At 38.3% G+C, this 23,479-nt stretch overlaps 3 protein-coding genes across 4 annotated transcripts in view; 1 reads left to right on the top strand and 2 right to left on the bottom strand.

Moving 5' to 3' along the window:
• The window catches only part of apba2b (amyloid beta (A4) precursor protein-binding, family A, member 2b), a 62,883-nt gene extending 48,026 nt beyond the window's left edge, over nucleotides 1–14,857 (top strand). For both annotated transcript variants that reach the window (XM_053324191.1, XM_053324197.1), the window contains 7 exons: nucleotides 4,497–4,583; nucleotides 7,444–7,629; nucleotides 9,312–9,491; nucleotides 11,716–11,928; nucleotides 12,028–12,147; nucleotides 12,625–12,765; nucleotides 13,466–14,857. In XM_053324191.1, the coding sequence (XP_053180166.1) occupies nucleotides 4,497–4,583; nucleotides 7,444–7,629; nucleotides 9,312–9,491; nucleotides 11,716–11,928; nucleotides 12,028–12,147; nucleotides 12,625–12,765; nucleotides 13,466–13,537 (999 nt within the window). In that variant the 3' untranslated portion in view covers nucleotides 13,538–14,857. The remainder of the gene's footprint in view (nucleotides 1–4,496; nucleotides 4,584–7,443; nucleotides 7,630–9,311; nucleotides 9,492–11,715; nucleotides 11,929–12,027; nucleotides 12,148–12,624; nucleotides 12,766–13,465) is intronic.
• Nucleotides 14,858–15,037: 180 nt separating this feature from the next.
• On the bottom strand, nucleotides 15,038–19,183 carry sord (sorbitol dehydrogenase). The gene is made up of 9 exons (XM_053324208.1): nucleotides 19,041–19,183; nucleotides 18,923–18,956; nucleotides 18,379–18,543; nucleotides 17,996–18,155; nucleotides 17,761–17,879; nucleotides 17,283–17,348; nucleotides 16,995–17,173; nucleotides 16,488–16,609; nucleotides 15,038–16,307 (listed from the first exon to the last, which is right to left on the bottom strand). The coding sequence occupies exons 1-9, from the start codon at nucleotides 19,092–19,094 to the stop codon at nucleotides 16,142–16,144; spliced, it is 1,065 nt and encodes a 354-aa protein (XP_053180183.1). The 5' UTR covers nucleotides 19,095–19,183; the 3' UTR covers nucleotides 15,038–16,141.
• A 1,219-nt stretch (nucleotides 19,184–20,402) lies between these two features.
• Nucleotides 20,403–21,996, bottom strand: terb2 (telomere repeat binding bouquet formation protein 2). The gene is made up of 7 exons (XM_053319755.1): nucleotides 21,933–21,996; nucleotides 21,620–21,701; nucleotides 21,375–21,514; nucleotides 20,992–21,053; nucleotides 20,859–20,920; nucleotides 20,686–20,774; nucleotides 20,403–20,515 (listed from the first exon to the last, which is right to left on the bottom strand). Exons 1-7 carry the CDS (start codon nucleotides 21,994–21,996, stop codon nucleotides 20,403–20,405), a joined length of 612 nt encoding a protein of 203 aa, XP_053175730.1.
• Between the last annotated feature and the right edge of the window lie 1,483 nt (nucleotides 21,997–23,479).

Consider the following 23,479-nt stretch of genomic DNA (forward strand, 5'->3'; position numbering starts at 1 on the left):
ATAAATTCAAGTCTGTGTCTGTTTCAGCCACAATCTTGTCTTGGATAATGGTACTGTAAGCAAATAAACATTTAAATTTGTGTCCAGTGGTTAACTGAATATTATCAGGTACTGTAGACCTACTATAAAGCAGACAGAAGGACAGACTGAGATTACATAGGCCCTGTGCTCACTATATGGTAATACCCCCATTCATTCCTCATCCTCTATGTTTCATGCTCCAGCATTGTGCAAGTTACTACTCACTACAGTGCTGGTCCTCCTGATGGCTGGCTGTTCATGGAGATTAAGTATTTTGAATTGTTGCTGAAGAGAGCTATATTGGTAGCTCTCTAGCTACCAATATAGCTAGAGTGGCTACAGTGGTATTGGTATTTATATGATCATGCAATATAAATGCTAATGAAAAAATCAGTTAAATTTTGTCTTAAAACATGCATCCATATAAGAACTTTGCCTAAGCTAAATTAACAAACTGAAAAGTTATTAAAGTATTGCATTAAAAATTGCATATCTAATTAAAGAAAAAAGTAATGAATGTGGATATGCATTCATTGCAAACCTATAGTTCATGACATGTTTCAGTATTTTCAATATTTTGGGCCAAATTGAATCCAACTTTGCAGTTTGACCTCAAATTCCTTGTAGCATTCTGAAACAGAGAGATGTGTCTGAAGGTCCTTCAGGCCCTGTTGCTGTTTCAGTCTAAAAGCTCTCTACACCACAATCATGATGTCTACTGGCATCATTTCACATCTATCCAATCTGTGTTCAGTTCTTCTCTCACTCACTTGCTGTCATGCACAATTACTTTCCCTGCAAAAAAGTCTTGTCAGGATGAAACCATGGTAACAGTTGTCTATCACCTTTTAGTGCGCTCCCTTGCTTGGAACGGGTCCATTGAGCAAGATGTCGTCCATTATCTCCTGGATTTGTTCCTCGTGCATAAATGAATAGCTGTACAGCAACTGACATTAATCTTTGACATTGAAATAGACTCGGTCGACTACACACAAAGTCGAATGCACATGCAGTGCAGTGAAGTCATGTTTGTACGTTTGCTCCTGATCAACCTGAACACGCACGAACATTATATGCACACACTCCTGTCGTGCTGAACTTAGGAAAAAGAAGTTTGCAAGGTAAACTGTAGCAAGCTTGTATAGGTTATTTATGCAGATCTTTTTGGCATGATGTTCACTCTGTTTGATGTAATATTTATGCAGCTTCATCCCCCCACTCACTCTTTCCTGCAGTCTGTGTCCTCCCTGCTCAGCCTCTCAGCAAAGCAGTACTCTAGATGTTGCTGAAAGCTTCAGATGTCTGTCTGGTGTGAGAGCTGATCACGGAGGAGGAAACTTTGCAAAAATGAAAAAGACTCTTCCCTTTGGGCTGTTTTCTTTGCTCTTTTTATTTTGTGCTTATACTGTCTTAGTGGCTGCAGCAGCTCAGGAAAAGCAGCCTCACACTGAGATGTAATGAGGGTCAAGATAATTTCCTCTGGTCAATGGCAGATGCAGAGAGGGGCAGCAGCTCAACTTGAACCTCATACAGAAGGGTGGATTTTAAAGATTACAAAGTGTTGGGAGTTTACTCCAAAATAATATCAGTAGAAGTTCAACAAGTGTAGCAGCGACATTAAGGCCATCACTGAAGATTTTTATCAAAAACACAATTAGCTGTGTAAAACTGCTTTTATGTTTATCTAAGCTGTTTAATTCTGAACACAACCTTATTTTGTTTTGTTGGGTTTTTTTGTATGCAGCCCTAGAGAACAAACCCCAAGTGCACAGTCTAAATCCTTGCTTCAGGCTTTATCCACTCCCCTGCCTCTCTGATTGTTGTTGATTGTTTTCCAGCGTGTATTTCCCGGTAATAGACTGTGACCTGACCGTGGAAAGCGGTACGAGCAGCACAACACAACAGTTTGCAGTGAAATTTTTAATTAGGTGCGATATGTTCAGAAATGGGAGCCTTTCTGTTTGTCTTCCTGCTGGTGAATGTTCTGACCACAGAAGTGACCCTTCAAATGATAATGATAATGAGAAATAAGCAACATTAAAAAAACAAACCTCCAAATCTTCAGCTCTTCCTAATTCAGCTTTATTTAGATGTCAGGAATGCAGGAACAGTATTGATTTATGTTTGCATGCTTTTTGATTTGTTTAATAGCGAAAAAAGCAATTATTACCCTCTGTAATTGCTGTTTTGATTTGTATCTGATAACCAACACGGCTGTGCGAACGCTATCTCCACAAACACACACACACACACACACACACACACACACATATACAGTAACACACACACTCATGCTGTCTCTCTCTCCCTCTCTCTGTCTCTGGCTCTTCCTTTTCTGAGAGCAGCGATATCACACCTGCCGTTTGGTTTGGGGCTTTTACTGTCTGACCTTCTTTTATTTACCTTCTTTATTTCCTCCTCCTCTTCCTCCTGTTATTTGTGCTCCCGTATCCGCTGACCTTGTCCTGTCCCAACGCCTGCCTGCCCGCTCGCCTGCCTGCCTGCCTGCCTGCCAGAGAGTACAGAAGGCTGCCAAAATCAAGAAAAAGGCGGTGTGTAATAAACAGAGCAAAAGAAGGACCCTTTGGCCACTTTCCTTCCACCTTCATCTTTTAGTTTTCATTTCATTTGTACATGTCTGTTTCTGTGTATCCCCTCTCATCTGTGTCACGCACATTTGTCTTGTTCATTAATTTAGTCAGCAGGTTTGCCAGAATTAAGACAAACATGTTGGCAGGGAGATTCCTTCAAAAGCCCAAAACATAATACTGAAAGGAGTGCCTACCTAATCTTTTACAGTAATTTCTGTATTAGCAAAATAATTAAAATGGGAAAAATTGAAAATTGGATTTATATACTGATTCTGGAGTTGTGTTGTAAAGCATAAGAGTAGAACCACTGAGGCCAAATTTAACCAGCAGAATGACATGAATGCAGATTCAACCTCAAGGTTAGAAAGAAAACTTGTCAGCAGGACACTGTTGGTGATCAGTCGGAAGTACACAATAACGCTGTGTAATTGTTATTGAGACCTTGCAAGTACATAACATATGCAGCCAATGCACTAAATAAGTTATGTAATAAGAGTTATGTACATAAGTTTTGTAGGACTTAAAAAAGCAACCAGACATGCCTACCAACCCGTTTACACAGCTTCCTCACAGCAAGTCAAGATAACAGGAAATAATAACAGAAATGAAAAAAGTTTAGTTTAGTTTATGCGGACAAATAACAGCCTTTTACCTCAGGTCAGACACATATTTTCAGTTAAGAAAACAGCAAAGATTTATGTCATCAGCTGCAAGTCTAATTTGTGTGTGGAAATAAGATTTTCAAAAAACGACTTTTTCCAATTTTGTACTGACTGTACACTGATGTTAGCCTCAAGTAAGTTAAATTATGTATTTGGGAGATTGCAATTTTGTGCATGCCTGATTTTTGTGGGATTAATGTAGTTTTTCTCTCACAATACAGAACACAATTATAGCTCTCTGTACATATTTGCTGCTCTTGTTTTACACTCTGGTGATACTGAGATTCGGTGGAGAGAAGGATCATCTGTAAACATTGTCAGCTTCTGGACGCGTTTTCTTGTTGATGGTTTCATATTTCCCTGGAGTTCACAAACTTTGCTCATATGCCAAGCTGCGACTGAAAACTGCAAATTCACACCTGCTCTCTGGGGGCAGGAAAAAGGCATTGTGGGAAACTTCTACATCTTCTCAATTAGAAATAGACAAAGCAGATACATTTAAAAATACATTACAGCACCTTATCACAAATTAATTGCTGGAATGGGACTGCACGAATCTATCAAGAATTAATTTCCTTAGTGTTCATGCATCTTCACACAGTAATAAAAACGTATGTGCTAATGGTTGCTACAAGTCACCTCTTCGAAAAGAATTTATGAATAAATTTACATTTATGCATGCAATATTTAATTACAAGTACATGTTTTTAAACAATATTTTAGCACCATTTCCTCATTAAATTAAATACACTAGGTAATTTTATTTAAACCAAATAAAATATCATTTTATCAGTCAGTGGAAATGTGTACAGGCTTGTTCTGTGTTGAAGCTACATCACTCTCACTGGCATAACAGTCAGCTGGTGAGAGTTTAGCGTTAAGCTGTTCTTTGATTCCATGCCAACTCTCCAACCTTGTGCCAGGACAGTTGAACTAACACCACTGCCAGACACTTTCTTTTTTTCTTTCTTTTTTGCCTTTTCCACCTCACCTTTTAGACTCAACAATCTGTCCATCTAACTAGCATTTCCCCAGCCAGCTGGAATCTAAACTACACATGCATGCCTGTTTTCATTTTGGATAACTACAGTGTGTCTGTGCCTGCTTTGAACACAGGCATTATTCAGGCAGTCGTGAATCAGGACACTCAAGTTTGGTTAAGAGGTCTTGAACAGTAGAAGGACACAATGCGACCAGCTCTTCTGTTTGTATCTTCCTGCAGAGCCCAGATGGAGATGCCCAAACCCTCACCGAGGTCGATCTGTTTATCTCCACCCAGAGGATCAAAGTCCTCAACGCAGACTCACAGGTGAGTACCAGCGACTGTTGAGTCTTGTGAGAATAACAACTGTTTGAAAGCTCCCACTGAGCTACACAAAGTTCACAAATTAGTGTGAAGTGTGTGTCATAGCTACCATAACTGCATCTTAACTGTAGACACAACTTCTTATGAAAATCCACCACTGTTTTGTTTAATCTCATGATGTCACTGTCAGAATTCCCTTCGGCCGAGGATGAAAATAGATTTTGCTGCATGAACATCTGTGCATGGAGGGTACTCAGAGAGCATGCACTGTGCCAGCTGTTTGACTGCAGCACAATCTGTTATTATAGTTTTAATATAAGGTTAATTCTTCCTAGTTCAACATTATGGTCTTACCTGTACACAATTAGTAATTTGTTAAAAGGTTTTAATAATGACTTAACAGGCTACAAAATATAATGTTTTGTTTTCTTTTTTGATTTTGATTCTAGCAGGCAGAAAAAATTACTGTAAAATCCTCATGATTGAAAAAAAGATTTTCTCCTAGTCAGGTTATTTTTTTGTTAACAAAGCTCCCTACTTCTGCAAAAGCTTTATCAAAGTTCTAGGGCAATTCAACTTTACAAAAAGCAGCACCAGTCCTCACAGGAGGTGGGGTCTTTGGTAGAAGTACGGAGGTTTTGAGAGCTTTGCAGTTTTTGGGATCATATTCACAGAACATTTCAATGTATGTGATAGATGATTAATTTGCAATAGTTCTGTTAGAGCTGCTGTCTGGCAGTCTCAGCAGAGTGTGTGTGTGGGCAGCCGCCTGGCAGAAACTAACGTGCTGCAATGCAGTGTCTATCTTCCTCCCTTTTCCATCTGGTTGCCACTGCTCCTGGCACTCTTTTAGAAAGAGACTTGTAGTGAAAAGCCTTCATTCTGCAATTAAAAGACTTGATGGGTCTTGCATGGGGTTTTTGACATTGATTCATAGTAAGAACAACTCCAGAGGTGGGCTGGAACAACACCAACACTAATTAGGCTAATGTAATAAAACCACCAGACACAAAACATTTAGTGATGTGTTAAGGTAGGAAGAGTCAGTTATTCTAGAGAAAGATTGTTCAAAAGTACACTTTTTGTCCAATTCAGGAAATATCTCCTCACAATCTGCTAAACTGTCCGTTCTGTGTGCACTGAAAAATAATCCAGTGTTCATAAACAGCACTGGCTCTGAAACAAACAAAGTGGCTCAGTCCGAGCCACTCAACACTGTTCCAACAATGAGCAGCAGGGGTGTTCATGCTCGTGCACAGGACAGAAAGAGAGCATCAGAGCAGCTGTCTGTGTGAGGACATGACAGTGTCCAGTCTCCAGCACCTGATGACTGGTGAGGGAGGGCTGGCGGACTGGAGAGAGAGAGGCCATGGCCAATTCATATAAGTGTTTTCTCAGTAAATATGTCAATGCCCACTGAATCCAAGACAGTCTCACAGAGACCCCCCACGTCTGTTTCTGTCACGATTAGTGAAGCATAATCTGAGCAGGCAGCTTTAAATTACACAAATATCCTGCTGGATATGTGTTTCAACTTATTAAACATATCAATTAATCAATAAATACAAACACTGTTGATTTCTTCCTGTGGAGCTGACATGCAAACTATTTTGGTTCAGTAAATTTCTGCTGTCTGGCGGCTGGTGAAGGCAGTTTGTCTGGCTACTGTCCTGTCAGCTCTTCAGGGGTACAGCTGACAGACGGCTGCTTCTGTGGACAGAGACGCTGAAAGCAGGTCGAGTGAGAAGTGGGGAGGCTACAGAGAGGTAGAGAGTGTGGATGTACTGTTGTACTCACCAGACTTTTTTTTTCACTTGTGATAAAGTGTGAGAGAAACAAAGATGACTCTACAGCTGATGCTTTGCTCTGCATTCTGCCATATTTCTCTTTTGGATGTCTTCTTGGTAATGCGTGGAGGAGCTTCTGAAGGAGTATGAAGGGAGGGGTTTATTTATTTGGGTGTTAATATCAACTATCTTTCACCAGAATGACTGACTCTATTTTTAACTAAACTATAATACAATTTTACTTAATATATGGACAGTGTTTCATCAACACAAATACTCTCCAAAACTGCTTTTGTGTTTTATGTGGACCTGTTCATTATTTTTGGGTGAACATGTACTCAGGATGTAATTTACTGGGGTGTAATTGGACTATAATCACATCAGATTGTAGTTTTGAATGCAAGCATATGCTTTCTATCAAGAATTATTTCATTTCACCCCGTACAAATCTTCTGCACACAATAACTTCCATTCTGAATCATCATTCATCATCATTCTGAACCAATGAAAAGAACCTGTTGTCAGAAGAGCTCAGAGTCGGCAGCATTTATTGTACATTTATTAAACATTTACTACCTTTTTCATGTTCAATATGGAGTTTACCCTCTGTAGTTCAGTAGATTTTCCTTTACAGATGCGGTCCAGCAATCATTTAATGAACCATATCTTAATTATATAAAAATGTAAATAAAAGAAAGTGTTGTGTATTGGATTTTAAATTCCTCTTCTTCATGTTCCTGTACATCAGAGACAAAATCAATCATACACGATAACCATATTTCGATAATTTCGATGAGGGAGGTACAGTGTGTGATTTTTAGGAGATGGACAGACTACAAAGGCAGTGCCATTATGTATACCACAGACAGTTATTAGTAATTAATAATTACTAGAATATGATGAAATATTGTGAACAATCTAACACAAAAACCTTTGATTGTCTCCATACTAACTCCTAAAAAAAGTCAATGATGATATCATTATGCAAGGTCTTGATGCACTGATTTATATTTAAGCTGGATTGATGATAGATTTTTTTTAATGAATACCATAATATATGGTTGGTGTGCCTACAGGAAACGATGATGGACAATGCGCTCCGTACCATATCCTACATTGCTGACATCGGGAATATCGTGGTTTTGATGGCAAGACGCCGGATGCCACGCACAGCCTCCCAGGACTGCATCGAAACCACACCCGGGGCACCTGAGGCAAAGAAGCAGTACAAGATGATATGCCATGTCTTTGAGTCTGAGGACGTAAGTGGGATTTATGAGTTTAACATATTAATGTCACATTGTTCTGTCAGTGTTTGATAAACTCTGATGTTAACAGACAGTAAGAGACAAGAAAGCCATAATTAATTTATCAGTGTTATTTGATTGCCAGATGTTTCCTTCATCACCAGTTAACAATAACATTATTGTTTTTCCTTCATTCACATCGAAGTTCTTTTATTTATTGATCTTAAATTTTGTTTCAAATTTTACCCATGCTGACATGAGGAAATTCTGATTACAAAAATGTTGTTATGTGGCTTTATTAAACAGTTAGAGCAACACACTGATGTGAAATGATGTAAATTGGCCGGTCAATTTTGATTGTTTATTTATTTTATTTAGAGTTTTTTTTCCCCCAGAGTTGCTGCTTGTCTTGTTGAAACAGATTCAGCAAGACTTGGCAACATGAACAATATTCCACAGAGCAGCCAACAACTCTCAGTGTCTGTGCCAGTCAGTATAAAGGCTGGACTCCAATCTGTCCTGTGTTCGTCTAATTTTGCTGCCAGGTTTTAAAGGCCAGTCAGTTAGAATGGAACCATTCAGCCGCTCATCCATCAACGTATAAACTGTTTCTGTTATTGTAGCTCAACTTGCCGTATGCAGTGTTTGCCTACTTTTGACTTTTATATTGTTCTGAATAATTATTTCATAGTGGTTCCTAGTGTATTGATTTTGGGAGTTTTTGCCATTAATGTCTGCTATTCTGCAAGAGATTTATATGAAAGAAAAGTCATTCAATTAAATATGACAATTGGAAAGACCCCGGCTAGCAAAATGATGTACTTTCATTCTCTTGATTTACTTTATCTCACTGCCAAGACCTCACGTCTTACTCATTTCAATTTATTCCAGCTTTTACCTAGCAGCAAATGTCTGTTTGGTACATTGATGTGATTAAGTGTCAGGGTGGAGGATGATTTAAGGCAGCAGTGTCCACAGCTCTGTCAGAGGAGCTCAAGTACCCCTTCATCAACTCATTAGGACTGATTTTAAACAGGAAGTTTTTAAGACTGTTCATCAATAAAAGTGGACAATGTTACAGTATATTTTCACACAAAACATAGTGATCCTGATAATGTGAATTTTTAGATTGAGTCTCTTTTTCTGTGGGATAAGTTAAGTTTTGTACGAGCACCATTCAGAATGGCTGAAGCTGGACGTGAGCCATTTATCCACTGCATTTAGAGATCGTCCTTCACTTTTTGACTCACTCTCAATCACAACATGTTATGTACAAGGTGACTCAGGCTAGTGGGAAGTATGTCTTGTCCATTCAGCCCACCAGAGTCAGTAGTTTATGAGGTATTGTGACAATATATGAATGATCAGATTCACTCCAAATTGTAATCCTATTTTTCTTTGTTCTTTGTTTTAGAGCAGGAAGTTGTACACTACTAGCGTTTCTCTTGTTGTATTGAAATTTACTCTCTCAGTGGGAACAAATAGCTGAACAGTGAAAATCAATTCATATTATGTCTTAACATATTCTTGGCTGCCTTGGTTCCACTATTGTTTGATGCCACAGATGCTCTCTTTCATTGAATTGTTATTTATATTCATCTCTGTGAAGATCAGCTCCTGTAAAACTAACAACACACAATCACAAACACACATTATGTCATGATGAGTATCCAAGGTTTGTTTTTATTTGTCTGCAGGCCCAGCTTATCGCTCAATCCATTGGCCAGGCATTCAGTGTGGCTTACCAGGAGTTTCTGAGAGCCAATGGCATTAACCCCGAGGACCTGAGCCAAAAAGAGTATAGTGACATCATCAACACCCAGGAGATGTACAACGATGACCTCATTCACTTCTCTAACTCTGAAAACTGCAAAGAGGTCGGTCAAGGCAATATGCACAGCCTTACAATTTCAAGGTTGTGTTTTTTCTTCTGCAGATGTTTGTTTCAGTTTTTGAAAAGCTGAGACAAAAACAGTGTGTGGGACTCTATGGTTGGCAGAAATCACTCTCATGCTGCAGGGCCATTAGAGAAACACACAAATATACAGTAGCTGACTAATTAGACAGCTTTAGAGGCAGATGGTATAGTAAAATCTACTCAGAGCATGTCAACTTCAGATTGTTTTGCTTCAGCATTTTCTCTTTAGCTAACACTGTGCCCTGAAAGCATTACCAGAGGCTTTTGGAGAATTATAAACCGTGAAACAGTTTCTGCTGTATGAGCAGAGAGGGTGGGCAGGCACTACCACACAGCTGCTATTTTTGAGAAACATGAGCAATTTGTAGTGATGGAGAAACTGGGCTCTCTTGAAGCACTAAAGCTTCCCAACTGACTGTGTTTAAAATACGTACATCTCTTAAAGCTTCATGTGTGCACTAGTAACATCTGCTGGGCTAAATAATGGGAGCAGTCAAATGTATTTTACTTTAAGTAGAGTATTGAGATGTGTGCACAATATGTGGGTAAATAAAGGCTTGTGAATTAAACTGCTGATGTAATAAATTACTATAAATAAATGACCTGAAATTATTCAGTGTTTATGCCTAACATAAAGACATTAGAAATATAATATGGCATTCTGCACAGATCTGCCTGATTGTGGCTAAGTGGCTGACACCATCAGTTCAAACATTTAAATAACATGAGGTGGAGGTTCAAAACTGTTCATAAAGATGCTGCAGAAATCTGATCTAGTATCTTATAATTATTACAGTAAAGTAGGTGTTTAAGTACTATATACTAGACACAATTTCACCAGTGATTTTAACAGTTTGGGAAAATAAAACATGATTAACATGGTTGTGTCCTTCAGCCGCTGAATCACTCCTCTAACAGTAGGAGATATGAAGGAACATTTTATCACAGTATGTTTAAATTCATTTAGTAGTACTGATGTACATATACTTTTTATCTAATCAGGTAATCTAATTGAAATCAATGTCTTATTTGCAAGAAACAAATTAAAGCACATACAGCATCAGAAACAGTCACAGAATCACTAAATAGACGAAGGTTAAAAGTTTAAAATCAGCTAGTGGTAGTGGAGACACTCATGTTTTAAAATCCCTTGTAATTTATTCAATTTATAAGTTGCAAAGTAGAAGGCAGTCTTCCCAAAGAGAACCTGGGGAGTAAGTACTGTAGGGCCTGGTAAGCAGTGGTTTTAAATGTGTGATCTACTGAGGCAGATTTTGCAAGAGACATTTGAAAATAAAAATGATAGAATGCAGTTTTCTTGTTGTCGCTAGTGTGGATCAACTTACATTTTCATATACTACACAGTGATGTGTGTATGATATTTATCTTCTGTCATGAAAAGCTAAGCAAAGTGATTAACTGCATGTATATCATAATATAATACGCTTTCTAGAAATTCAATATAGAAACCATTTGTAGATTAAGTAACCAGATGGTTTTGTCTGTTTTTGGATAATCCATCAAATTTAAGAGATCAAGGTAGTTCTTCACATTGATGAAAAAATACTGTAAATCCAGAGCTGCTATAAAGCAGGACTGAACATGATTTACTGCATTGCCTGCAATGGCCTAATAGATCCAAGGATCCTGCCATCTCTCTAATATATAAAAAAAGGCATAAAAGCCCCCCTAAAATACCTAACATCTCTGACAGCTTACAATTTAATATTGTCTCATGGTGTACAAAACTGTAACATAAACAAAGCCCTCTGTCTCTCTCTGAATTTCTGAAAAAGCAACAAGTGAATTTCCAGCAGGTATCATTAAGGAATCAGACTGTTTTAAGTGAAAAGGAGTTATACATAGTCCAGCAGTTTGTTGCTGAATCTACGGCTTCTTAAATCAAGTAGAGTAAACGTTAGAGGGAAGAAAAGACTGGAGCACACTGATTGATTTACAGTCTTTAATAGTGCAAACTGACATTTTGTGTCTTCATGAGTCAAGAAATAAAATGCTGATGAAGACACACCAATATTGAACATTTGCTAGTTAATCAGTGTGCTGCAGTCACATTGTTTTAATTGTAGTAGGTCAGTTCCTGTGTAGGATAAAACTTAAAAATACCACAATTAATAGCTACAATGATTGACAAACTGTCTCCTCCTCCCTCTTTGCCTCCACAGCTGCAGCTGGAGAAGAGTAAAGGGGAGATCCTGGGTGTGGTGATTGTGGAGTCTGGCTGGGGCTCCATCCTGCCCACAGTTATCTTAGCCAACATGATGAATGGTGGGCCAGCGGCCCGCTCTGGCAAGCTCAGCATCGGGGACCAGATCATGTCCATCAACAACACCAGCCTAGTGGGGCTGCCACTCGCCACCTGTCAGGGAATCATCAAGGTATGGAGAGACTTAAACAAGACTGTGTTTTGAAATCACAAAATAAACATTGTTGTTTTAAAATACTATTCTTTGTGTTTGTGTTTGTGTGGGTTAAAGGGCTTAAAGAATCAGGTCCAGGTGAAAATGAACATAGTCAGCTGCCCTCCTGTTACCACGGTCCTCATCAAGAGACCTGATCTTAAATATCAGCTGGGCTTCAGTGTACAGAACGGCATTGTAAGTATTAATACTTTATTTCTGTGAGCATGACTATATTACATGTGATCTGCTACGTGTGGTTTGGTATATTTATGGTACGGTGTGTGTGTTACCTCCCTGTCTCATTTCAGATTAATCTGTTCATCTGTTTTATTTTCACTGTATTGGATTCACTGAGGAAACATTGCGTCAGTTGCAGTGATCTGATTAACTGCTATTTTGAGGCTGGCAATATTTATACACCCAATACAATGCCTCCAAAGAAATCCCATTATCTTAAGCAAGGATTTCATGTGCTATCAGTTTATGGTTGCCTTTGAAGTCTAAACTATCTCTTTTAACCTTAGATGCTACCCCGGTTTCCGATGTCATCACCAATATTGCTGCAGACATCTCATCCTTCCAGTGGCATAAAATTTGCATATTACTGTATACCTGTAACATGAGGACATTCTTCTTTCTTCTTTGTCCGTGTGTGTGTGTTTTACCCTCAAGATATGCAGTCTGATGCGGGGAGGCATTGCTGAGCGAGGAGGAGTTCGTGTGGGCCACAGGATCATAGAGATCAACGGGCAGAGTGTCGTAGCTACAGCGCATGAGAAGATTGTTCAGGCCCTGTCGAACTCTGTTGGCGAGGTTAAACAGATGCACAAACACTCTCTCTCTCTCTCTCTCTCTCTCTCTCTCTCTCACACACACACACACACACACACACACACACACACACACACACACACACACACACACACACACACACACACACACACACACACACACGCACACACACACACACACACACGCACACACACAGAGAACGAGGGCAAAGTTAAGATCTGTGATCAAAAAACAAATAGTTGGTTGCCAATTACCTGATTATTTTACTATTCACTATTTGAACAATTTTAAATGCAAGTATCTGTTTTCATGGGAGGATGGTTACAACAAAGTGAATGGAAAGATTTTGACAAGTTGATTTGTGGGGGGCACAAGAGTAAAGGCTGTATTTCGAAATCATTCATTCAGTATTCACTATACAAGTGAATATTGCACAGTCCTATGTAGAGGACTGTGCAATATTCAAGAAGGCTTTTTGTTAAAGTGGAAATGACCCCCATCATTTCTGCATAGGATTTCAAAATCTATATTTCTGGTGGCGGTGGTGCACGACAAGACTCAATATTGGAGCCCTTTGCTCTTCTGCTTCAAAGACATACATGCACATAAACATACTCACGTATACTTTACAATCCTCTGCAGCATGAATTATCAGTAAATCACGTAAAAGTTTGTCCATTTTATTGAGATTGTGCTGTTTTTCTTTTTCTTTCGCTGCCAGATTCACATGAAGACCATGCCGGCAGCCATGTTCAGACTTCTAACAGGACAGGAGACTCCTATGTACATATAAATGATGGCAGGAATCTTTCCACAGGACAGGCACTGGTCACAGGTCAACTTTTGGGGCAAACCAAGCTGACCAGTGACGGGGTGGAGAGCCCTGATGACTCATTTATCAGTTTTCTTTTCTTTGAGCTGATGACTTCCATTCTTAATCATCTCTTCATTGTCCGTGCTTAACATGCAATGGCCCTTCTATTGACATAAGATGCTTTTCCCATCTGACCAGCTGAGGAAACAGAGTGTTTGGATACTGTTTGTTATTTATTTGTCCTGTTTGTGCTTTTCTGTGTCACTTCAGTAACATTGAATGGATGGACTTACGGAGTGAATGCATCACAATTTATTTTTTTATATTCATGTAATGCAATATGAAACTTCTACTATACTCGTTGTATAGTTTCATTTTCTTCTCCGTTTATTTATTTCTCATGTAAATACATATTTTGCTAATAATGTGACTGAAGGCAACAGGGGAGGGAGGAGCCGCAGCTGCGTTGTAAATATTTATTGAATCATGCTGTTGAATTGAATGCAGATCTTGATGATGGCAAAGACACAATTAAATGCCGGATATCATAAAAGTTGCCAGCAAAAAAGGGGATGACTTTAGTGTTTAAAATGTTGGGTTTAAATATGCTAAGTTGATATGATGTACATGTGAATCAAACCAATGCTTGCAGCAGGGGTTTATGGGATAAACGCCATATCCTTTTGATTTATGTCATTTTACGGCAATACACAAGTTCAACCTCTGAATGGCAAGAGACGTCTTTTCTAAATCTCATGTACAAACACTCACACATTTAAATAATAAGCAACTTAATAAAACTATTAACATGCATCAGTTATGCTTTTGATATCAATGCCACACATGTGAAAAATGAAGTTACTTTTGCGTGCTACTCTACTGTATGTTCATCTTTAGTGTTCCTGACTGAAACTCATGCATACTACGAGTGGATTGTGAATGTAACTGTGTTGTGCGAGCTGTTTCATTGCCATAAGCAGTATTAGAATGTCTGTACATAAAAAGAAACTTGTCTAGTATTGTGCTCATGTAAAAAACAAAAAAAAAGACACAAAAAAAAACAAACCCACACAGGTTTAGTCACCGCAAACATCTTCCCACCTGTATGTTGGCTTTCAGTCTCGAAAGGGAAAGAAAGAACTGTGAATCACACACTGTGACAGAAAAAGCCTTACCATCGAGTAATGGTTTTACAATGCATTGTAGTAAATTTTAACCATATGAACATTATCTGTGTGCATGCCTCGTAAAGTAGTACCATGTCATTGTGGCAAGATAATAAAATCTGAGCTAAACCTGGCTGGTTTTGTTGGACTGGATCAACTTGAAAGGTGAATTTTAAAGAAGTTTGTGTTGTCATATGAAAGCCTCTGACCTTTTACTTTCATTATTGGCCTCTTTCAAGATCTTTAAGTGAACACCCAATGTGTCTAAAGCTAAAAAGAAATTCAAGGTTATTTCATGAGGTTATTTCATGATAAGAGTTAAAAGATGTGTCTTTATTCTGTATTACACATACATTCTAGGCAGGTATGTAAAGGAAATACAGGAGCTGCTAAAAACATTTTTAGTTTTTAAGTAAGTGGTATTTTGTTTCCTGTAATCTATATTGATTTTTACAGTACAAAGAATCTACACCAGAATACTATTAAGATTAACATAGAACATATTGTATAGGGATGGTACAAAAAAATCCAACTTTGTTCTAATTCTGTACTGTGCATTAAATCTAAGTCAACCTTGAATACGTTCACTTTGAAAAAAGTGAAAAAATTAAGTACCTATGCTGATTAACTGCGCTGGTTTTTTGAGTGTGCTGTTACAGTACAATCATGCAAGTTGTCCCACCTTATTCAATGGAATTTGAAGCTGCAAATAAATTAATCAGTTACTAACTAACTAACTGCAGTTGGTAAAATTGCTCCAGAAAGACCTTAGAAAACAAAGTAATGAATCCTTGGAAAAATGTTCTTTCTTTTTGGTGAAGTTTAATTGGTTGTGGCACTCCAGAATTTGATTGATATTGCTGTTGGTGTATAATAGTTAAATTGTATGTTGATTTCTTGTATACTAATACCAAAAAGTAAACTATGAAGATAAATATATTTCACTATTACTGTGTAGTATGGCCATATTGCTTTATGTTTCCACTTTGAGGCTCTAGTGCCCTCTAGTGGCTGTACCTAAGTATACATGTTCATTTAAAATAAAAAAAAAAGAAATACAGAACATTTTGATATATTAATTTTATTATTTAAGGATTTTTTTTTCACTACAGTGGCCATTTGTGTTTAACATTATCTTAACTTTAACATTGAACAAAATTATTCAGAAATATAAAATAATTAAAATATTATTTAAAGAACAAAGTTGACCATTATAAAAAATTACTGCTTCATTCATACCATCAGACGCTTATTGCATCTCTAACCTGTAGGCAACACCGCAGTTGTTTGTCATTCACCAGATTAATGCGTCACTTTGGACGACCTTTGTTATCTGTCTTATGGTCAATGTCCATATCTGCCTGTCACGCTGATTCAATTTTAACTGGTCAGTTTTGCTTCACTGCAGTGGGTCACATCAGGGGTTCTGGTCATGCTTGTCACACTTCAACATGACCTTTATCCCAAGACCCTGACGTGTGGTCTCAAAGGCCTGGACTGCCTGCTCCAGAGGGAAACGATGGGTCACAAGGGGCTTCACATTCACTTTCCCTGATGCCAACATGGCTATGGCCATCGGCCAGCTGCAACACAGTAAGAGAACATTTTTTTCTGAATAGTTCATTCTCTGTGATACACATTAATTACTTTATGAGTGCAGCCTCAGACAAGGTCATTAGTGGTCCTCACAAGTGTAGCTGCCACTAACCTAACTAAACATTAGTTTATGGAACAAAGACAACAATAAATTAATATTTTCTTACGTATTGCAGTAGCGGAAGACACCTCTGATATCAACTTCTCTTACGGCTGCATTGATAAGAGGAACAGTAGCCATCTCAGAGCCAAGACCCACCAGCACCACCACACCTCCTGAGCGTGTTGCCTGATTTGAAAAAAGACAAAAAACAACAACAACAAAAATCAGATACCATTGAATTACTGTGAGTCAGCAGATACAGACAGTTGGTCCACTGTGAAACATAAGTGCCCAACAATTAAAGGCAGCAGTGGAGAAATTATTTAGCTCCTGCATTCAGAAAGTACTTAGTCCAGAAAATTGTTCTACTATTAAACATTCAATTATCATTACTGATGTATTAATGTTTAACTAACACTGATGTACTTGGTAGATGTGGACCAAATTTAAACTTTTCTATTTGGTTTGGGTTACTGAATCTAAACCAATGTAAAGGTATTATTGACTGTAGATTGCGTACTAGTACTTGCTGTGTATGGCTACGTTATTTTTTCTGCAGACAGAAACATACATAGATGGCAGTTTGGATGCTGCTCTCAACACCCGTGCATTCAATAGTAATGTGTGGCTGAGCTCCCAGCAGGTCTTCTACACTCTTGGCCAGCTGCTGGGGTCCTTCAGCTCTCTTCACTGTCAGCTGGAAGTCAGCACCACACTCCTTGGCCATTGTCAAACGTTCTGGGGACAGGTCTGAACATGATGATGGTGGATTAGAGAAAAAAGAAAAGGCTATATAAATGATGTATTGTCACATTAGTCATTTCGTTTGAGACGCATGTTTTGAAGGTGTGTGTGTTACCGGTGATGATGACCTTTGAGGCCCCCATTGCCTTGGCCACAAGCAGACAGACCAACCCAATAGGCCCTGTGGGAAGAGAATACAATTAAAAAAGATAGCTAATGTAGAGCCTGTACTTAATGTCTGCACAAATGATCTTAAAACTCTAAGGTTAAGACCTAAAGAACAGCCAAAGTCATAATGATGAGTGTTTTCACTAGTGTAAAGTAAATGTTTAAATATTGTCTGTAATAATGTCTGTTACAAGGTGCGCTACGGTTCAACAGTTTTCCTTCACTTGAGTGTTGTTGAGTCAGTGTGATCTTTGTGAAAACACCCATTCCTGACCTTACTTGCAGAGGCATGTTGTTCAAATACAGTACAAGCACATATTTTATATTTGCAGCACGCCCCAAAAGCCCTTGTTGTTTTGCTGATGGAATATTCCCACAAAATGTGAATGGATTTATTATATGAGTATAACAGTTTTCATTTTTACCTGCACCACAAATTAGCACAGTGCTGCCGAGTGTTACCCCAGCCCTGCGACAGGCATGAATCCCCACAGACAGAGGCTCAATCAGAGCTCCTTCTTCAAATGTCACATTATCAGGCAACCTGGTCAGTTGAGAAAAGACACAGAAAGAGGATGTATGCAATGGTTGAGCAAGAAGGTTGCAGTCAGAAACGAGGGTGTTGTGAGGTAATCTCTGGTGCAAAGCCAGCATTGTTACTTGTAACAGAAGTTGGCACTGTGCTTGTAGTATCTGCACAAGTTTCCATCATCAGGTGGTGTGGCACAGAAAAAGATAGTAGGAGACAGGTTGTAACGCCCGTTTTTGAAGAACTCGTCCATCTCGCGGGGCACACCTGGCTCAATCGCCACTCTGTCACCTAAAAAAAAAAAGGTCAGGTTCACAACACTGGATAAGCTTGTGCATGCATATCTGTCAATGTGAACTTGTCTTTAGTATAATTTACATTATACTTTAATTACACTTTTGAAATATGAAAGATTGTCATCCTCCCATTAGGCACACTGGGAAATTTATGCAATGCACATTGCAGCAGACGCTGCCTTTCGTATTTCACAGCTCACACACCCTCACTCACTCACCTGCTTTAAGATGTTTGACTGCTGATCCAACTTTCACCACCTGCCCGGCTGCCTCATGTCCCAACACCATAGGTTTTGTGAGCACAAAGTCCCCGATGCGACCGTGCTGCCAGTAGTGCACATCTGATCCACAGATTCCAACAGAGTGCATCTTGAGCAAAACCTCTGGGTGCAAAACATGACACAAAACCATTGAGGACAATTCAAGACTGACTAATTAAAGAGTACACTTGTTTATAAAACAAAACAAAAACACAACAAACCTGAATTGCTGCACACACATTGATTTGTTCTTTGATTCAAACTTTAATGAATTGAGTGAAACGAAATACAAATTCAGACTATTTACCAGGCTGACTAACATATCAAAATTGTTGTTAAATAGCTGTTTAAAATACATATTTAGTTTTAAATTAATGCAGAGCATTTTAGCATAGTTTGCATGTTCAGACCTGTTTGCTTAAATCGTCTATAAATTGTATACTGCAGCTCCACGAAGTAGTAGTAGTAGTACGAAAAACACATAATGATATGAGTGACATACCATTAGGTCCTGGCTCCGGGACGGGGCGGTTTTCCTGAGGAGATTGCAAAAGGCTCCAGTCAATTCACACAGATTGCAGATTATAATCGAGTGAGAATTCTACAAGTGTGCATTTTACCAGTCTGAGGTCTCCCTGAGAGTGCAGCACCACGGACAGATTTTCCTGCTCCATGATCAATACCGAGCAGCCAGCAGCGTTCAGAAGAAGAAACACACGAGTCTTCAGACTGTGAGTGGTGTCAAAGTACAGCGAGTATCAGGCTGCACCTTCCTGGTCCTGTGGGCTGGTACCACAACAAAGCACCTGATTGGCCAAACACGCGCGGAACGGTCCATTGTGGAGGGGTGCAGACAGATATTGAACTGCACTGAAATAACAACTCCCACTACTGCTCTTTATTAAATTAAATTAATTATATGTTATTTATGAGATTGTATCGTCGACATGTCGTGATGTAATCAAACAAAAAACTCCTCTCCAACTGAAATTAAAAGCGACACACTGAGGGAGCAATAAAGTGCACAGTAATAATGTTCTTTTTTTATAATGCATGTACATGTCTCTCTGTTGGTGCCATGTGCAGTGCAAATAAAACTGTATGTATACGTATGATTTTTATTTTATTTTATATTTTTTACATAAGTATCTCTATTAAAAATAAATAACTCATCTTTGTGACGCTCCAAAAAACTGTTAATGTTGACAAACTGTAAATTAAGCACATTTCACATCCACAGCGTTGAATATGTCATGCACAACACACATTTAATTTGTCTCACATCTGCTTCTATTCTCCCTACATCTTGGTGCAGATTATTTAATCAGGATTCACCTAACTGTCAGATGAGTAGGTCTAATCTTTAACCCTAATCATGTTATATAGTTAATAAAAAAAGCAACACAGCACCTTCCTGGTGAATGTGACTGCACATTATGCATTGTGCTCCATTTCCTACACATAGGAAAGTGTGGTTAATAGGATTTACTGGAGAATTTGATGACGCATGTTAGTTTAGCACACAAGTTTACTGCTTGTGGCACATGTGATTGCTGCCAATACTTTACCTTCACTGTGTTGACTCATGCTGAATATTAATGTACACAGGGTAAATCAAATTCAATAAATGTTAAGGAAAATAAAATTGATTACACTCTCAAAATGAGACAGGCTCTTCACCTTGATCATGCTGCTGTGAAACAAATTGTTCTTCATGTACAATGGTCAACAGCGGAGCCTTTTATTTGGCTTGACTGCTTTTTAATAATTAATAAATGAGAAAAGGAATATTAATGCTATACTGATTTATTTTATGCCAATGAAATGTACATCTACACTGCAAAAACAAATGAAAATAAGCAATTAATATTTCATAAAAAACAAACAAAATAACTCATTAGCCAGTACATTTTTTACAGCTTGCCAATGTGAATAGGTCAGATGATAATTGCTCTTGTTAAATATGTTTTGTAAATGTTTTCCTACATGTGTGGCAAGCAACAAAGGGCGTTACAGTTGGAGCATGGGACACAGCCGGGATGGAAATCACACAGATCACCTGAATATTTCTGCAGGTTATGCATGCTGACATAGCCTGTAGTGAAAAAGTAGACCGAAAGAAAGATAATAATAATATTAATACACTTAACACTTAACACTCCACACACCAAAAACATATTCATATTGTCACATTCAATGTCATGAACTTGATTACAGGAAACATGTGTAGGTAATTCTTCAAAAAACAAAACAAAAATGCTTCACCTGTATGCATGTTACTGAGTGGATAATCCCATGATTCATAACACATAGAGTCTTCACTTCCTGATGTGTCTGTGTCAGACAGTTCACAGCTGCCAACAGAATAACAGGAACTTCATCAGTTTACAATTTATCGTGTTACGATCCTAAATATTTACAGTAGAAACTGAACATACTTGCTGAATTCGTCTTCACTGTACTCATCTTCTGTCTGGTAACTAAAACACGTATGGGAACCCTGTAGAGCAGAAAGTGGGATAGGTGAGGTGTTTACAACAATGTAAATTATTTTTGTCTCAATCATATTACCTGTGTTACAGATTGCTCATCCTCATGTTCCCATATCAGCCTCCCGAGCATGTTTCTGACATCTGCATAGATAATCAAAAGAATATAAGATGAGTAATGATTCCTTAAATAAATCCTTTTGCTTTGAAATAAATTATTTAGTACATTTGCAACCTCTTGTCACAGGCTGTTTATGTCTTTGAGTTGCAAGCAGTTTAACCAAAGAGTGACAGATGCATTTGAGTAGTATTTAGAGGCCATAAGATGTAAAATGATGCAGTATTTTACAGTAAAAGCAAACATAAGAGAAAAAGTCATTAAAAAAATAAACAATGTTTCCAACCCAAATGTTAGAAACCTCTGATTTAGTGTGATTCACAACAGCACAGTAGGCTATTCCTCACCATCCTGCACAGATGCTGGAGGCAGCACATAATGACCGATGCACACTGACTTTTTACTCTGACGCTTCTCACAGGCAGACAGAAACGAGCTGTGAAAAACTGTCACCTTGTTCCACAGGTAATCTTTGCTTTCAAACACCCTGAAAAAAAAAACAGAACTGGAGATATAGCTTAAAAAGGGGGTTATTGAGGAATGAATTACCATAGACTGTCTACTGGATGAAAACTGTACAGCTTTCTCTCACCTCAGAGTATCAGGACATGCCGCATCCTCACTGAAAAGATAATCTGCTGTTCTCCAACCAGAAAGGATCCCACCCTCCAATGCTAAAAAGCAAAATATAATTAGACTACAAAACCAACTCCTGCCCCTTAAAAAAGTATGTCAGAGTTGAATTTGATTACAGGCCTCTACACTACATTTGTGGTATTATATTATTATTTTAAAGTTCAGTGGCAGCCTCTCTGTGTCAAAAGCGTGTCTCATTAGCATACACATTACTTGAATTAGCAGTTAAATTAGCTCAAATAAAGGTATAAATCTGACCTGATACTTACTCCAGAAGTTGAAACATGACTGTGGCACACTACTTGAAAACCAGGCAGTCTTATTTCGAAACATATCTATCTATCTAAAAAAAGAAGAAGTTGTTAGCTAGTCCTAACTAGTTATTGTGATATTATATTAAACGTAACCTCAATTTAGCCTGATATTGTCGTCCTATTGTCCCTCTCAATTAGCAACTTTTGGCTTTTCAGAGTATCTCTGTCGATTTGGCGCTCAAACTACTTTGCTGCCTTTAAGTGCTTCAGAAGACTGTCGTAAATTAGTAAACTCGGAGAAACGGACGACAAAATAGACAGGCTGTGCAGGTCCTGGGTCACGGTAATCCTTTAATTATCATGAATTTTGACATATAGGACCCAAGTAGGCAATATTTTATGTTTTTCATCTGCTAACTAACTGAAACATACGTACTTAAAATGGCAACCACCTAAAGAACGAGATATCCCACGTTTTGCATATTTTCCTAAAACACACCCGAACTGCTCTGTAATTTACAGTTACGTTAGCCAAACTTTTGTTTTTTTAAGTCGACGCTCTCCTCTCTCCTTGGACATCATTTATAGTCAAATGGGTCACAAATTATGGATATGTACTCTGCTTAACTGTCTTAATATTATTACCACATGTGGATTTATGTGACTAAAGTTAGTTCAATATGGCCTTGTTCTCAGTCTTGGCTTCATCTGGATGTAGAGCGACAAAGAGCAGAAGATTGTGATCAGTTCATCTCTTGAACTGTCACAAACAGAGGTGTCTGAAGTAGATGTCCACAGGCCAAGGTATTTTATCTGATTTAAGATATGGTGTTCTCTCAAAGCTTACACACATACATTTAATACATACAAAGATTTTGTAGACCTTCCAAGATTTCCTTTACTTGGTGATAACAGACTCTGATGATTAAATGTCAGTCTGTTTTGACACTGTCACTTTATTTCTGCCACCCTCCTAGGATGGTACATTATCAAGACCTTCTGCTACTTTCACTCAAGCCTATATTAATCATTATTCAGTGTCATCACCAACCATACAGCAAAGGAAACCCCAGTGTCCTATTGACATTTTGAGCCACCACAAGCTTCCACAACAACTTGCATGCCCCTTGGCATAGATTATTTAAATCTGTGGGTCTCTACTGGAGGAATGAGCGCCATTCTTCTAAAAAAAATAGTCCCCTCATTGGTGTTTTGATAATATGGTTGAGAGCACACCTACAGGAGTGTTTGCAGTACTACATTTCACCACCAGATGGCAACATTTTGTAACATTACACAGTACACTATATGGTCCATTTTATAGGGTTCATAACAGGTCAGTCTAACAATACATTTAAAGTAAAATTCTGTATTGATCAAACTATTAAGACTTTCTTTCATTAGGCTCAGTGCAGTAGATATTGAATAACTGTGGGTCTTCTGAATGCAGCAACCTTCAGAAACCGACACTGTGTTGACTTATATTGGACTAGTGAAATATTGGGTCATGATATGAAGCTTTCAGTTGATGATATTGCATACAATGTATTGCAAGAAACCTT

The sequence above is a fragment of the Scomber japonicus genome, chromosome 1 (genome assembly GCF_027409825.1).
Source record: "Scomber japonicus isolate fScoJap1 chromosome 1, fScoJap1.pri, whole genome shotgun sequence".
NCBI lineage: Eukaryota > Metazoa > Chordata > Actinopteri > Scombriformes > Scombridae > Scomber > Scomber japonicus.